Below are 17,303 nucleotides of genomic sequence, written 5' to 3' on the forward strand. Positions count from 1 at the left end.
CAACTCTTCTCCTCGGTGTAGGCAGCAGCCCGGAAAAAAAGCAGCTTTGTGGTTGAAAAGATGGCTCAGACCAAGAAAACGTGTGGTTTGAGTTTCTGGGGAGCTGTTCCTCAGCGCCTCGAGTGAACAAAACCGCAGTTTTGTGTGCGATTCTCTCCATTTCCATCTTTTTTTTCCGAAGGCGGTGGGAAGATCTGCCGTGCTCGGGGTTGGAGCGCAGGTGGATCAATGACATAAGGCTCTGCAGCATCTGCTGCACGGGGATTTTCTGGATCCTCGCCGAGATTCTCAGCCTTCCTCCAAAACAAGCCTCTGCCTTGAAGAAAAAATGAGGAAGGACATGAATTTGCTTCCCAAAGCCGTGCAGGAGCATCCAGCAGATCCCAAAAATCTTCCTTCCCAACGTCTTGCCTCCAGCAGTAGCGTAATGCATGAAATTCAGAGCATTTCTTCACCCGAAAGTTTGATTTTCCCAGCTGGATGACATCTCCACGCCTGGTGGGAGGACGCTGTGGGTGCTGGCTACGTTGGGCACGTTCCTTTCCATCTCAGGGCTTGGGTGTCAAGGAGCTCTTCTCCTGCGGATGGGTCAACATCACGCCAGCAGAGCAGCTACGTGGTGGGAAGGGGAGCACAGACCTGCTGCACCCCTGTGCCAACAGCAGGTGGTTCTCCTCCCTTTAGGAGCACTCCACCCAGGAGAGAAAGCTGCGAGCTCCTGCATGGACCTGGCCTCAGCCCAGGCTCACGCAGGGTTTGTAGGATGGACTTTCTTCTGGGTTGCCATCTCTTAAAAACCACGAGATGCCAAACTGTTCTGCTTTGAGGTCGGAAGGGGGTTATTGCGATGTGTTGGCATGGGCAGCTCGGGCAGAGGAAGGATGTGACCATCACTACTGGAGGGGGCAACTCGAGTGCCACTTGTCCCCTTCCAGCTGATGAACCCAAGTGTTGAAGGCTTCCTGTAGAGGAAGAGTGTGGAGGACACAAATAAACCCCACGTAGCTCCAGAAATGCCGTTTCCAAAAGCAGCAATACATAAGCTCTGCTCCTTGTTGCCTCCTCCATCTGCTGGTACCAGAGGACTGAACGTTTCTGCTTCCTGAGCATCTACTGCCAAGGTCTGGAAGACCCGCCGCGAGCAGCCAAGGTGACCTCTGCAAGCACAGCCTTCTCCTCTGCACGCCTGCCATGGTAGCACTTGTTCTGAAACAGCATTTGGTGGCCTTTACGCTTCCATGGTGCGTTCATCTGGAAATGGGTGTCGTGGTACTGCCAACGTCCCGAGGCTCGAACAGGGCCACCCATGGCTCCAACAATGTTTTTGTGGGTTAAGTCCATGAAGCTCGGTCAATATTTAATGCGGAGATAACTAACCATGGGAGGAGGTTTTCCAAAGGATGGGTTGGGTTCTCAATGGCCATGTTGAACCTCTCCTGTTTGATACGTGCTCCAGACTGACTCTTGGAGTGAAGGTCTGGAGTCAGGAGCATCTTCTGGGTGAAGGTTAGAAGGCTGGAACACCTCTGCTATGGAGGAAGACTGGGAGTTGGAGAAGCCTGGAGAAGAGAAGGCTCCAGGGAGACCTTCTTGGGGCCTTTCAATACTTAAAGGGGGCTTCTAAGAGAGATGAAGAGAGATTTTTTACCAGGACAAGGGGCGACGGTTTTGAACTGGAAGGGTGGGTTTAGATGGAACGGAGGAGAAAATTCTTTTCTCTGAGGGTGCTGAGGCACTGGCACAGGTTGCCCAGAGAAGCTGTGGCTGCCCCATCCCTGGCAGTGTTCCAGGCCAGGTTGGATGGGGCTTTGGGCAACCTGGTGTAGTGGAGGGTGTCCCTGCCCATGGCAGGGGGTTGGACTAGATGACCTTTAAGGTTGCTTCTAACCCAAACCCTCCTATGATTCCATGTGGGTTTTGCCCTCTACCCCACTGGACACCAGCACTGATTATTGAAGTGGAGATGACTTTTTTTTTCCCTCCTCTTGATGTGCTGCCCGTAGCAGAAGAGCCACCTCCCTGCCCTTTCCCTCACCGCGCTCGTTTAGTCCCTCCTCCCCCACCAACCTTGCAGAGGAGCAAACTGGGTTATTTTTCCGCAGAGGTGAGATTCCACCTTCTCGAACGAACCCAGCGAGATCCGAGGTGGTGACCTTTAACGGATGCTGCTTTGCCCACAACCTTGACCTACTGCCAAGGGTGCACCAGTAGACCATGGCATGGGTTTCTGGGGCCACCTCCAGGGTTCTTACACAGACCTGCTCCAAATTGCTGTTCCTTTGACAACAGAGTGTGGAAGAAGGTCGATCTGGTTTTGCTTGTAGGTGCAGCACGTGTTTGCTTTGCTGTCCCGTGTCTTCTTGCTTCCCGTTTTCACCTTCTGTTGGTCACACCTTGCCCGATAAAAGGATTCATGTCCTCAGGACATGGGATAGTCCAGCATCCAGGTGAGCAAGGCCGTGGCTCAAACCCCTTTTTCCACCCACCAGCCTTTGGGCAGCTCGTTTCAAACAGCTGGATCCATCAGAGTTGAGTTGCTCTGAAGGGTTTTGGTGTAATGATTACCGCGCAGCCCCACCACCGGCTTCATGCTCTTCTACTGGTTCCATGAGATCCTAAATTTCACAAACCTCGTAAGGCACGATGCTGGGGAGGATGCTAATTGGAACCATCAGGGTTGGGGGGGAGACAGGCAGCTCCATCTGCGGCATGGGAGGCGTGGTGGGAACGGCCTTTCAGACTGTAATTAAAGCCGAGAGCTCTCTGCAGGAAATCACTTTTCCAGGTCACGCGTCTTTCTCCGTCGCTTTTCCCGTGCTGCGAGCAGATTGCGCGTTGCACGGAGGTTGCACACAAAGCCGAGCTCCTCGATTCATAGTCACAGAACCATGGAATGGTTTGGGTGGGAAGGGACCTCAAAGACCAGCCAGTTCCACCCCCCCTGCCATGGGCAGGGACACCCTCCACTACACCAGGTTGCTCAAAGCCTCATCCAACCTGGCCTGGAACACTGCCAGGGATGGGGCACCACGACTTCTGTTTTCCAACATCTTTTTGTCTTGTTTTATCCCTATTATGGATTTAGCTGGAGTCATTCCCACCCGTATCGTGACAGAAGCCTGGCACTCTTGCTCCACAAGTGAGATTCTCATCTGCTGATGCTTGGCATCACCATGGATTTCTCCCAGTGAGCATAGCTGGTCAAAGAGCAACTCAGTTGGACTAGATGATCGTTGTAGGTACCTTCCAGCAGAAAAATTCTGTTCTGTTCATGTCTTTATTTACGTCTCTTGCGGCGCCTCTAAGCAGGTCATGAGGATGATGGAAGTCAATTGGGTTAACGTGTGTTTCTGCTGCTGGGTATCCATGTGGATGTTGGGAGAGTGGCCTCTTGTGATCACCTACTGTAGGTCACCAACGGTTGCTGCCTTCTCCTAAGTATTGAGAGGGGATTTAATGGTATGTAGTGACAGGACACGGGGTGATGGCTTTGAACTGAAAGAGAGGAGATTTTGATGGGACCTGAGGAAGAAATTCTTCCCTCTGAGGGTGGTGAGGCACTGGATCAGGTTGTCCAGAGAAGTTGTGGATGCCCCATCCCTGGAAGTGTTCAAGGCCAGGTTGGATGGGGCTTTGGGCAACCTGGTGTAGTGGAGGGTGTCCCTGCCCATGGCAGGGGGGTTGGAAGTGGATGGTCTTTGAGATCCCTTCCAACCCAAACCATTGCAGGATTCTGTGATTCTGCTCACTTCGTTATGAGAAACTCAAGTATGGAACCACCTCTGGGTGGGCTTCGTGGTTGGTGTTGGCTCCTCTGGCCAGAGATCTAGAGAAGTTCATAGAGTCATCGAATGGTTTGGGTTGGAAGGGAGCTTTGAAGGTCACCTAGTCCAACCCCCCTGCCATGGGCAGCGACATCTTCCACTAGATCCGGTTGCTCAGAGCTTCATCCAACCTGACCTTGAGTGTTTCCAGGGATGGGGCATTGCCCAGCAGACAATATTTACCATGATGCTGTTCAGAAACTCATCTTCTGGGCTCGGCGGGCACCACGGACCCCTTCATCCATTCGCATTGCCTCACGTCGCGGTCACAGCGGCAACGACGCGAGCCGAGCTCTTGCGCTGAGAAGACACCGGGATATTTGGAGCGGAAAATGCATTTCCAGCATAAAGCTACCGGCCCCTCAAGATTTAACTCCAGTTCCTCATACCATTCCCAAATATTTCCCAGCAAAACATCCATATCTTGCATCTCCAAGCCGGGCTGGAGGATGAAATCGGGGACGAAGCGCTCGGTCCTGTTTCTTTTTCATATCCTCTCCTGGAATTCTCGGCTGCAGAGCAGGACTCGGGATTAGATGGATATTTGCCTGATGCAGCCAAGTGCTTACGTAGGTCATCAGACCCGAAATTCCGTTTACGTAACTCCGAAGAAAACCATCTTTTACTTTTTGTTGGAGGCAGCGGCTGTCGTTGAGGGTACGGAGCCCGGCGGGCCGGCGATCGGAACAAGGGATTAGGCGCCGGGATTTCGTTTCTATTCTGGGCTTTGCCATCGAGCCGTGCTATTTCCGTCCTCACTTTCCCCTGTCGGAAAAATAAAAGCTCTGCTGCGCTCCGAGCCGCTGCGAAATGGTGCCGCGTCCTAGTCCAGGGGGGGGAAAAAAAAGGAAAAAAAAATGCTTTATATTTTTTTTTTTTTCATTTTGCTTCCCACGCTAAAGCTGCCGGAAGCAAATTTGTGCCTGTGGCGGAGCCGTTGCAATCCGCAGTTTAGGATATTAATGAGAAAAATCACCTTGGAAGTGTCCTCCACCCCAGATGGGGGAATCATAGAATCATAGAATGGTTAGGGCTGGAAGGGACCTTCAAAGGTCATCTAGTCCAACCCCCCTGCAAGGAACAGGGATATCTCCAACTACATCAGGTTGCTCAGGGCCTTGTCCAACCTGGCCTTGAACGTCTCCAGGGATGGAGCATCCACCACCTCTCTGGGCAACCTGTTCCAGTGTTCTACAACTCTCATGGTAAAAAGTTTTTTCCTAATATCCAACCTGAACCTACCTCCCTCTATTTTAAAACCATTACCCCTTGTCCTATCACAACAGGCCCTCCTGAACAGCCTCTCCCCATCTTTCCTGTAGGCCCCCTTGAGGTACTGGAAGACCGCTAGAAGGTCACCCCGGAGCCTCCTTTTCTCCAGGCTCAACAGCCCCAACTCTTTCAGCCTGTCCTCATAGGAAAGGTGCTCCAGCCCTCTTATCATCTTCGTGGCCCTCCTCTGGACCCTCTCCAGCTGGTCCATGTCCTTCTTATGTTGGGGGCTCCAGAACTGGACGCAGTACTCCAGGTGAGGTCTCATGAGGGCAGAGTAGAGGGGGAGAATCACCTCCCTCGACCTGCTGGCCACGCTCCTCTTGATGCAGCCCAGGACGCGGTTGGCCTTCTGGGCCGCAAGAGCACATTGCCGGCTCATATTGAGCTTCTCGTCCACCAGCACTCCCAAGTCCTTCTCCTCAGGGCTGCTCTCAATCCATTCACCACCCAGTCTGTATTTGTGCCTGGGATTGCCACGACCCAGATGTAGGACCTTGCATTTGGCCTGGTTGAACTTCATAAGGTTGACACGGGCCCACCTCTCCAGCCTGTTGAGGTCCCTCTGGATGGCATCCCTCCCTTCCAGCGTGTCCACAGCACCACACAGCTTGGTGTCCAAGGAAGGTCCACGCCAGGAGACAGCTCCCACCGGGAAAAAAAAGGAACAAAAAAAAATGCAAACCTGCCTTTTGCAAATGCCGCCGGCTCCGATGGAGGCGGGAGGCAGCTCCAGATGTGCCGCTCCTCCAGATGTGCCACCCACCCCTCCAGATGTGCCGCTCCTCCAGATGTGCCACCCCTCCAGATGTGCTGCTTTCCTTCTCATCCGTCGCCACGGCTCCTGGCGTTTCACACCGCGGGGTTGGTGGTGGTGCTCCTGCTCCTGATGTTCTCTGCACTTTTGAGGTTCTCTGCTCCTTCTTGTGCCCACCAAGGATTACAGCCGGAAAAACGTGGATGTTGGAAGTACTGGAGCTGATGGACCTCACAGTGCACGTGCCCTGCGTGTGCTGAGATGGAGCAGCACCGGACGGCAAACGTTGGGAATTTTTAGCAGCTGCTGCGGCTCAGTAGCACGTTGAGAACCTCACCCGGGCATCTGACTCAGCAATTGTCCTAAAAGACATTTGGCAATCGGTTTTGGGATCCGGCTCCGGCGTAATTAGGCTCGTACAAGATCCCATTAGGCAAATTGGGGCTTAGCCCAGAGCCCTGGGTCCCAACCGTGTTTGGGCAGGTGACGTGGGGTTTGGTGCAAGAGGGTGGGAGCTGCTCATCTCGTGGCATTTTGATTTGATTTTTTTTCCCCCCACTTATTAAACTGTCCTAATTCCCTTGGGCAGGACAGCGTAGGGCTCAGGAGGAGCTGTCAGGTAACTCCAGCTCTTGACGTCCATGGTTGAGGACCATGATGTCCATGGTTGAAGACCATGATGTCCTGGATGAGGCTTTGAGCAACCTGGTGTAGTGGAAGGTGTCTCTGCCCATGGCAGGGGGGGTTGGAACTGGATGGTCTGTGAGGTCCCTTCCCACCCAAACCCTTCCATGATTCTATGGTGAGGGAGCAGCTGCATCATGTGCCTGGTGCAGGCAACATGGGCTGGAGCTACAAGAGCTCAACTTGATTTTCTGGAGCCTCTTCTGGTACGAGGGCCGGGCGTGCTGGGGTGCGGGGTTGTTCTGGAAGAGCTCCAGCATCTGAAAGTCAGGATTTCTGAGCTGCAACCTCCGGCTCCCCTGAACAGCCACGGAGATCTGGAGTTACTGGGGACATTGTGATAGTGGGGAGACTCCTCCCATTGCAGTAAGAAGACCGTGTTGATGTTTATTGTCTCTCGGAGCAGACTAACATGTTACAGGGTCTCTTTTTTCTGGAATAAACATTCAGATTGGCATTTATTGAGGAATGATCATTTTGTTTCCATTTAGTGTGATGCATGTAGCGTTTTTGTGGCATCTTAGACTAATGCAAACCATGGAATCGTACGGTCATCAAATGGTCTGGGTTGGAAGGGACCTTTAAAGGTCTTCTAGTTCCAACCCCCCTGCCATGGGCAGGGACATCTTAGAATCATAGAATCCTGGGATGGTTTTGGTTGGAAGGGACCTCACGGACCATCCAGTTCCAACCCCCCTGCCATGGGCAGGGACACCCTCCACTACACCAGGTTGCCCAAAGCCCCATCCAGCCTGGCCTGGAACACTGCCAGGGATGGGGCAGCCACAGCTTCTCTGGGCAACCTGTGCCAGTGCCTCACTGCCCTCAGAGGGAAGAATTTCTTCCTTAGATCCCATCGAAATCTCCCCTCTTCCAGTTTAATGCCCAAAATGTATCCATTTTGTGCCACATCCGTAAATGCGGCATTTATCCTCCCCTCGTGCTCTTTCCCACCTTCCCGCTCATCCCACCACGTACCTGGAGGTGTGTTCCAGGCAGAGCCATCACTTGGTTTCCTACCGTCCTTCCTCCTGCTCGGACGTTGCTGCGAGCAGAAGGTTTTGAAGGACCAGCTATGTTCCTGTAACGCAGTTGGGTGTAAGCGGGATGATCCAGAAGGGCTTTCACAGATGTTCCAGCTCCCTTGAGGAGAAGATCACTGGAGTATTGAGGCAGAGATGGTTTTCTGCTGCCAGGCCCCCAGGTTCTTGCAAGGCTCTTTCCTTCACCTTTTCTCCCCAAATTTTTTCCATGGATAGGGCAGCTGAGTGAGGGATCGATTTGTTTTTCCATGCGAACAACATGGGCTGAGGCATCTGCGTCTCTCCAGTGTGACACATCCACCGTGGCCAGCATCACGCCAGCTTGATATCCCCCCTTCCCATCCAATTCCAATTCATGCTCTGGAGACAGGCTGAGAGAGTTGGGGCTGTTCAGCCTGGAGAAGAGAAGGCTCCGGGGAGACCTTCCAGCACCTCCCAGTACTTAAAGGAGGCCTACAGGAAAGATGGAGAGGGACTTTTTCCAAGAGTGTGGAGTGACAGGACAAGGGGAAATGGATTTAAACTGGAAGAGGGGAGATTTTCATTGAAAAAATTGAAGAAATTTTTCACTCAGAGGGTGGTGAGGCACTGGCACAGGTTGCCCAGCAAAGCTGTAGATGCCCCATCCCTGGAAGTGTTCCAGGCCAGGTTGGATGGGGCTTTGGGCAACCTGGTGTAGTGGAGGGTGTCCCTGCCCATGGCAGGGGGTTGGAAGTGGCTGGTCTTTGAGGTCCCTTCCAACCCAACCCATTCCATGATTCTATAACCTGCCTTCGTTGTGAATCGAACAGGTTTCCTTCCCATCAGCAGTAATTATCCCTGTCCATGCCAACTCAGCATCTTCGGGCACGTCTGGATGATCACCATAGATGGAGTGGGCGAGTCCATCCCACCGAACGCCCGTTGAGATGCAGGGAGAGCAAAGACTCGGGCCGGAGCCGCTTCCGATGCCCGGAGACAGCGCCATGGGAGCCGAGCAGGGAATCTCCGCGGAGATCTCCGATGTAACGGAGCGTTTGGCCCCTACCCTTCTCCTGCTTCCCCCAGGAAGCCATTTCTTGTGCTTGATGAAGGTCAGACTGGATTAAACAGAAGAAATTTTTTATCATGAGGGTGGTGAGGCACTGGCACAGGTTGCCCAGAGAGGTGGTAGATGCCCCATCCCTGGAAATATTCGAGGCCAGGTTGGACGAGGCTCTGAGCAACCTGGTCTAGTGGAAGACGTCCCTGCTCATGGCAGGGGGGTTGGACTAGGTGACCTTTAAAGGTCGCTTCCCACCCAACCTAGTCGAGGATTCTGGGATTAAGGTGCTTCCTGCAATACCTGTCTCTCTCCAGCGACTTGGGGCTGGTGCTTCTCATGCCTGTAGCTACATGGAGATGGTGGAGCAGAGTTGACTTGTGCTCTTCTACGCAGTGACCTCACTGTTGCAGAAACAAAGCATCAAATGGGTTTTGCTGGTGGGACGTCGCAGCCCAGCACAGATCTGACCTGTGCTTGAACACGGCACGGCGTGCACGGGCATCACTTGTAGGGTGGCTTTTGCTGTTGGTCTTGCTGAAGTTGGTGGGATGATCAAAGGTCCTTAGATACACCAGAAAGGCAAATAGCCTCCTCACCTCTGGAGAGCATCGGTCTGCCTGTGTCCTGCACGGCGTGCCGTGCCTCTGAACCCGGGTGACAGGGTTTGTAGCTTCAAGCAGGGCTCTTCCAGGCTCCACACCAGTAAGGATTTTCCAGGATTGGACTGGAAGGATGGTTTGATGGAGCTATAGTCGATCCAGACTGGGCGGAGAATGGATCGAGAGCAGCCCTGAGGAGAAGGACTTGGGAGTACTGGTGGACGAGAAGCTCAATATGAGCCGGCAATGTGCTCTTGCGGCCCAGAAGGCCAACCGCGTCCTGGGCTGCATCAAGAGGAGCGTGGCCAGCAGGTCGAGGGAGGTGATTGTCCTCCTCTACTCTGCCCTCGTGAGACCTCACCTGGAGTACTGCGTCCAGTTCTGGAGCCCCCAACATAAGAAGGACATGGACCAGTTGGAGAGGGTCCAGAGGAGGGCCACGAAGATGATAAGAGGGCTGGAGCACCTTTCCTATGAGGACAGGCTGAAAGAGTTGGGGCTGTTGAGCCTGGAGAAAAGGAGGCTCCGGGGTGACCTTCTAGCGGTCTTCCAGTACCTCAAGGGGGCCTACAGGAAAGATGGGGAGAGGCTGTTCAGGAGGGCCAGTTATGATAGGACAAGGGGTAATGGTTTTAAAATAGAGGGAGGTAGATTCAGGTTGGATATTAGGAAAAAATTTTTTACCATGAGAGTTGTAGAACACTGGAACAGGTTGCCCAGAGAGGTGGTGGATGCTCCATCCCTGGAGATGTACAAGGCCAGGTTGGACGAGGCCCTGAGCAACCTGATCTAGTTGGAGATATCCCTGTTCCTTGCAGGGGGGTTGGACTAGATGGCCTTTGAAGGTCCCTTCCAGCCCTAACCATTCTATGATTCTATGATTCTATAGAGAGGCCTAAGCAAAGTCTGAGTAGCAACTTGCGCTGTTCTTCATGTGACATATCGTGGTCATGGGGCTTTCAGGACATAGCTGACGGCATAGCTGAGTCTAGGTCGCCAGGAGGACCGTTGTCTGCAGAGACACTGTGCTGGTGGTGCTGCTTGAAGGTTTACAAGCTTTAAGATCTGCAAGTTTTAAGATCTGCAAGTTTTAAGGTCTACAAGCTTTAAAAGATCTACAAGCTTTAAGGTCTACAAGCTTTAAGGTCTACAAGCTTTAAGGTCTGCAAGCTTTAAGGTCTGCAAGCTTTAAGGTCTGCAAGCTTTAAGGTCTACAAGCTTTAAGGTCTGCAAGCTTTAAGGTCTGCAAGCTTTAAGATCTACAAGCTTTAAGGTCTACAAGCTTTAAGATCTGCAAGCTTTAAGATCTACAAGCTTTAAGATCTACAAGCTTTAAGGTCTACAAGCTTTAAGGTCTGCAAGTTTTCAAGTCTACAAGCTCTAGGGTCTGCAAGCTTTAAGGTCTACAAGCTTTAAGCCCCCATGACTGTTCCTTTCTAAAACCATGTAGATCTTTGCTTTTGTGGGTCTGAGTCTGACTGCCGAGCGTCTGCGTGCTTTGACAAGTTTCCACGTTCCTGCAGCAGAAGAGGTGGTTTTGCTCAGTTGGGACAGAAGCACTTGCTCCTCCCCGAGGGATCTGCTGCCTGTAGTTAAGCTGTTTCCCAAATCTGAGCCAGCTCTCCCCAGCTAACCAGCCCCTGGCCTGGTGGGGAAGCAGGGCAGCTCTTGAGCTACCGTTGGTTCTGTAGGCTGGATGGGTGTCTCAGCACTCCAGCCTGCTCCAAGCAGCACCCTCAGCTTCTTGCAGAGGTCCTTCTCCACACCGGGCTCCAGGCTTCAGCAGGAAAATGAGCAGGTGAAGAAGATCAGTTTTATTTATTGGCAAGACCAAGGATTGAATCTTGGCTCTACAAGCCGAGGTTCAGTGTGTTGAGTCCGGCCAGGATGGGGAACTGCTCCTTGATCTGTCACTTTTCCACCTCCTGCGGACACAGACCACCCCCTGCAGAGCAATCCCCTCCCTCACCTGGTCCCAGGTGGGGTGGTGGGCAGAGTTGGCATCTTTGACCCTTTTCTCCCTCGAGACGTCACAGCTTCGGGGAGAGGCACCTTCAGCAAACATAAGATGACATGCTCATGTCACAACCTGTCGTCTTCATGCTTTTGATGACCACTCATGTCGTGCTAACCTTGATGCTTCATCATTTCCACGGCTTTGGCAGCTCCCTGACCACCATCACATTGACCTTCCATGTTTCCAGGCAGGGTCTGGCCTGGGCACCCTGTGCACCAGCTGCGTCACCTCCTGGTCTCAAGACAAACAAGGGTGGTGCATGCTTCAATACCTTGGAGATGGCTTTTTGTTCTGGAAAGCTTCTTTTAAATGCCCTCTTAGCCCCCCAAATCTCTCCTCAAGGGTGAAGGGACCCTACCTGCCTGCTCTGTTCAGCACAGAAGGTGTGGAGACACCTGGTCCATCCTGACCATGGCTTCCAGTAGAGATGGAACAGATCTCTGCATCTCAAACATTAGTAGCCTTGAGACCCAGAACCAAATGTAGGTCTGCAAAATGCCTTCCAATTTTTAAAGATGAAACAAAACATCATAATTTGATGTCTGTGAACTTCAGCATCCCTCAGCACCTTTGTCCTCCAGAATGTGTTATCTGGTGGAAGACTGTCACCAGTTCCCTGATCATCTCCTGCTTGTGGTGTGATATTTCTTTCCAACACGAGTCAGATCTCCAGTTCCAGGGACAGAGGTCAGCTAGCCAGGTCTTCTTTTAGTCTTGGCAGTCTACATGCTGTGACCTCATGGCATCTTTTTGTTCAGAACTTGCTAAAATCGCCCCAAAAATAAGGAGTGAGACCTTAGCAGCGGCAGCAGAGAGGTGAGTTTTCATCTCCTGTAGGATGCAGGGTGATGTCCCAGGTTCATCCTGACCTTGAAGCTTGCAGCTCGTGGTGCTGCAGATGGAGGTGATCTTTGCCATCAATCATCTCGTTTGCAGCTTCTCTGGCAAGAGCTGATGGCGACGATAACGAAGCCAAGTGTGAGTCATCAGTACCTGAGTGAGGAGCAGTGCCACCCACAGCGTGCTGGCAGCCATCTTAACTCCTGATCTGGCTCGGCTGGTGGGATGGATTTGAAAGTCTCCAGTCGGTCTCCATCTTACCGCTTTGCCTGGTGGTTTTGGACCACGCGTGGATTGTACGTCGGTGAGACCTGAGGTTTTAATCAACTCATCTCCAGAGGAGGAGGTGGCAGCCTAAGGAAACTTCCTTTAAAAAGTGAATCCCGTCAAGTCAGGATGTGTATTTGAGAAAAAAGCTCTTTCACCCCACCAGCCTCATGGGTTGTCCGTGCTCCTGGACATGATTCGGAGCTCCAGTTTCAAATTCATCCTGGGATAGGAAGAGCAGAAGGAGCTGCGTGAAGACAAGTGTTGTACTGTACCGTGCGCTGCACGGAACACCGAGTCAGGAGCGGAATCTCCCTCCTTAGATGTTTCATCCAAGTTTTGAAGCCAGATGGGAATGACCCATCCCTCACCTCATGCATCCAGCTGCCACGGGCCGGAATATTAAAAGCCACATGATCTTCGCTGTGTTTGGAAGAACCTTTGCATGAAAACATCTGAAATTCCGACAGCTGCGCGTTGGCTGAGAAGCAGCTGACGTCGTTACTGGGAATTTACGGTTGGCTCGTTTCCTGATAACTGGTTGCCAGACACTTGTGGTCCTGCTGTGTGCTCCTTCAGATCTTCTCTGTCAGGTAGGCATGAGAAAAGATGGAGACTTTGGGAGCCGGTGCCTGGAGGAGGCTTCATCCCCACCTTGCTCCCAGATTCCCGTTGGCTTTAGGGAGGAGGGTTTGCCCTGAGATCCAAGGGGACGTGCTGGGTGCCCGTACTTGCACGAGTTGTGAAAAATATGAGGCCAGAAGGAACGGCCAATGATCAGGTGATTTTTTTTGTCATTTTTTTTGGAGAAGGGGGTGCACAGCCGGTAGCAAACTGCTGGAATTTGCCGTGGTGGGAAGCTGTGGAGGTTGATATTGCGGCGTGTTCGGGAAGGGATTATACAAATTCGAGACAACCAGTCCATAAACATCTCTGAAGCAGGTGCCTTGGAGGACATCTCCCTGCTGTGGCCCCCAGCACAGGAACTGGGTGCTGTGGGGCACAAGGGCATGGACCACAGGTAGCAACCGAGGTCACGAGCTCTCCATAAACAGCATCTCTTGCTGCCGTGGCTTGAAGCAGAGTACTGGGCTGGAGACACCATTGGTCTCACCCAGGAGGACGGTTCTTACCTTGCAGGTCTTTTTGGTCCAAAAGGTCCATGAAGTAGGGCAAACAGACAGATTTTGTGTAGGGAAGCTAAGGTCGTCCTGAAGTCTTTGGTTCCTGGGGGAACGTAGAGAAAAGAGGAGTCTCCTTTCAGCTCCAACAGCACCAGGGATTTGCACAGATGACATAGTCCTTGAAGGTTCTCCAGGCCATGGTTGGGCAGGGACGCTACCACCAGAAGACAAACCTGTTTGCCATGAGGGTCTTTCCATTGCTTGGCTTTGACCACAAGAACTTGCCTGAAGAAGACCTTCCTTGAGGTCTTTTCCCAACATCCACTGCTTTTCTCTTTGGTAAACGTCAGGTATGGGCTCTTTCAGCAGCGGGGCTCTTCGTTAAGAACCTTCCCGAGTGTTAATTCCATTCCATCCGGGGCTTTGGCCACTGGGGAGGAGATCCCGGAGCCATGAATCTGGGTACAGCACCGGGCATCAGAGCTGATGCCTTTCTCTTGAGAAGACACTGGGCGTCATGGAGGAGGAGGAGGAGCGTTCATTCATGAGCGTTCGGGAGGAAAAAGGGATTAAGGAATTCAACACAGTCGTAATTTCGGGGCTTAGAAGGAATTAGCTTTGGCAGAAGCTTAATTTTAGTGCCTCTTACTTGAATAAAATTTTGGAGGTTTATCCTATTAAGAAGATTTGTTTCTTTTCCTTTTTTCTTCTTCCGAAACCAACGGAAGAACTTGACGTGTACGGAGGGGCTGGTTTTAACGCCGTTTCTCCCAAAACTGCTCAGAACAAAGTTATTTCTCCAGATGTCCACTGTTACGTTGTCGTGGTTTTTTGGACTGAGGGTCGAGACAAGAACCAAGAGGGAGCACCCACCAACCATGGTCCCGGGCAAAACATGACTCAGGCTTTCTTCATAAAACAAAACAATTTATTAACAGTTACTTAACGAGAGACACAAGGGAACGAAACCGGTTACTTGAGAGGAGAAAGACAAAACAAGGCCAGATCTTAACACCTCCCCACCCCGTTTCCTTTTGTTCCCGGCTCTACCTCCCCCCCGGTGGCGCAGGGGGACAGGGAATGGGGAGTGCAGGTCAGTTCATCCCTGTTGTTCCTGCTGCTCCTTTCTTAAAGGAGGAGGAGTCTTTACACCATTTTTCCCTTGCTTCAGTGGATCCCCTACTCATGAAGAAAAAAGTCCCCAAACTTTTCCAGCGTGAGTCCTGCCCGCAGGATTGCAATCCTCCCCATGGATCGCACCAGTTCGGGCTTTACCAGTCTCGGCCTCTTAGGGAGCTGCTGCCACTCGCGTCGGCGTGGGGCGTCCCACGGACTCCAGATGCCTCCACGACCTCGTCGTGCATTCCATGCCCCATTATCAACAGTACCTGGTCGCGCATCCCCTGCTCCACGACCTCTCCTGGGCTCAGGCATCTCCTTCCCGATGTGGGTCTCTCCACGGGCCACGAGTGGGTCTCTGCCCCGCCGAGTACACCCTGGCTGCAGGGGGGCCGCCTGCCATCTTCACACCGATTGCAAGGGAAGCCTCAGCTCCAGCACACCTCCTCCTGCTCCATCTTGGCTGACCCGGTCGTTGTGGTTGTTTTCTCTTAGATCTTAATCCTCTCTTGGGGAGCTCGGCCCGGCGGGCACCCCGGGAGTGGGGCGCTTCCCGAGCCCCCCATGCGGCTCCCCCGGCGCCATCTTGAGCACATGGCGCCGGCCCGGGCCCGAGCGGCCACCTGGCCGGGAGCCGGGAGCGAGGGCAGCGCCTTCCTGCTCTCTCCTCGCTCCTGAGCAAAGAGCCCTTTCCCGCCCTTTCCCTTTGTCCCAACTTAAATAGGGCCATTCGCAGAGGCGCCAATTTGGCTCAACCCCCCGGGGGGGATGGGACTCAGATCTGGTGGCACAGGGAGCAAATCCCCTCCCCTGCCACCAGAACACCCCCCCCATCAAACTATCACATACGTTCTGATGCGGAGCAAACGTCCAAGAACTTGCTCCTCACTTGGCGTTTCCTGCACGAGCCTGATTATTTGCCCATCCCCACAGCAGAGGACTATTAAGGCAATGACTAATGCTGGTCGCGTGGCTCATTGGGAGGTGTTGGAGGGTCTCCAGATGGACACTAGACTGCTGGGCAAGCGTGAAGCCAAAGTGAACGTGGAGCAAGAGTAGGTTTGCTCGTACAGGAGAGACTTCAAGCTGGTGATAGCCCAAAACACAGCGTGTAAATGCCATCCTGCACCTCCAGGTGCTTTTTTCCACGTTTCTCCAACGAGCACGCTCGGGTAAGGTGTCTCTTGGAATAGGTTGGTAGCTGTTGGTGCTCTGACATTGTCCATCTTCCAGGAGCAAGAGCTCTGCAGGCTCAGATGTAACTGGCTGCAATGTGGTAGATGAAAATGTGCCAAAAAGGGCTTTTCTGGGGCTCACCAGCTCTGCCTGTGTTGGCTCTGGCCATCTGAGATGAGTGCGGAACGAGAGTGATGCTTGAGGTACGAGGAGGGGCTGCACTTGGGAAGGACCATGGGTGGGACAAAGCTATGAGATGTTTAGGATCTGTCCAGGCGTGTCTACATGTCACAAATAAGTTTGTTTTAAGGGAGAACGTGGCGTTTGCAAGGTTTGAAATGAAGCTGGAGACCGCAGCCATGGAGGGCTTGGTCATCATCTTCTGAACAACGGGTTAATGACTCAAAGCTTGACACGAGGAGGGGGGAGTAGGTCTTGAGTAGAGAGCCCAGACTACCAGGGACTTGTAGACCATCTCCGCGGATGTGTCTTCGTTAATCCCAAAGCGAAGGAGACTTTAATGAGGGCGCGCGCGCGTCGCAGTCACCGGTGGTAACTCCTTCTTCACCGTTCCTGTGTTGCAGTTCGTCGCCTTCCGGAGTGTTTGAGAAAGAATATGACATTTATCGGGATTACAGTGCGGAAGGTCAACTCCTCCACTACAGGTAGCCGAAATTTCCCTCCGGTATCGGGGTTGGGGTCTGCAACGTGGCCTGGGTGGTGAGGTGGGGGCGTGGGACAGCCCGTGTGCCACCGGCTGATCTGCGGGGACAGGGCAGCGAGTGACACCAGTGTTTTCTTTGTGCTCTTCTGGTTCTCCTCCCCTTCACGTGCCGAGGTTTTGAGCTTTGCTGCTGCCCTTAAATAAACCTTGGGATAAATTTTGGTGGTTCTTTGGAGCAGGGACCATCCATCTCCTTTATGCCGTGGTCCTCGTTTGAGTGGCTCCTACCCATGATGAGAAACTGAAGCAGGACAGGAGGAGCACCAGAGCTGTCCGGTGGTGAGGGTGAGCTCCTGATCCGTGGGGTTTCGTTAGGCTCCACCAGCAGGACGGGACTTACCCGTGCTGATGCACCCCAACACCTGCAACATCATGGTGGGGCGGTGGCTTGAATGTCTCTCCACACTGGAACTGGTTTCTAGGCTCTTTACTGGGATTTTTGCATGAGTATAAGCAAGTCCATGTGGGTATGGATTTAATCCACCGCCACAGCGAGCCCAGCTGATCTGGTGTGCTGTCTCCGTAGGGCCTCAGGGGTGGGAAAGCCTCCTGAGAAATGAACCATGTCTTCCAGCCTGTGTGTCCAACTGCTTCCCAAATCTGTTTGTAAGATAGATATGAGCTTTCTCTGTCTCGGATCTATGTAGATGATCAGAGGTGGGTTACGATCGTGTTCTGGGCTCCTGGAGCTTGGCCCAGTGCCAGCATCGCCGCTTTTTGCTTTCAAAACCCAAAGTACCATGAGCAGGGATGGATTCAGGGGGGCTCAGAAACTGCTCCTGATGCAGCCTGAGTGGCTCCTTGGCCACTCTTTCTTGGTGGTCAAAGGAGGC

At 52.8% G+C, this 17,303-nt stretch overlaps 1 protein-coding gene across 1 annotated transcript in view; it reads left to right on the plus strand.

The window, feature by feature from the left end:
* The window catches only part of ARHGAP39 (Rho GTPase activating protein 39), a gene marked incomplete at its 3' end in the record, with an annotated part of 152,686 nt that overhangs the window by 103,288 nt on the left and 32,095 nt on the right, over positions 1 to 17,303 (plus strand). The window contains exon 3 of the mRNA XM_086609342.1: positions 16,331 to 16,411. Within this exon, the coding sequence (XP_086465468.1) occupies positions 16,331 to 16,411 (81 nt within the window). The remainder of the gene's footprint in view (positions 1 to 16,330; positions 16,412 to 17,303) is intronic.

Source organism: Tauraco erythrolophus, chromosome 3, assembly GCF_009769465.1.
Source record: "Tauraco erythrolophus isolate bTauEry1 chromosome 3, bTauEry1.pri, whole genome shotgun sequence".
Classification (NCBI taxonomy): Eukaryota; Metazoa; Chordata; class Aves; order Musophagiformes; family Musophagidae; genus Tauraco; species Tauraco erythrolophus.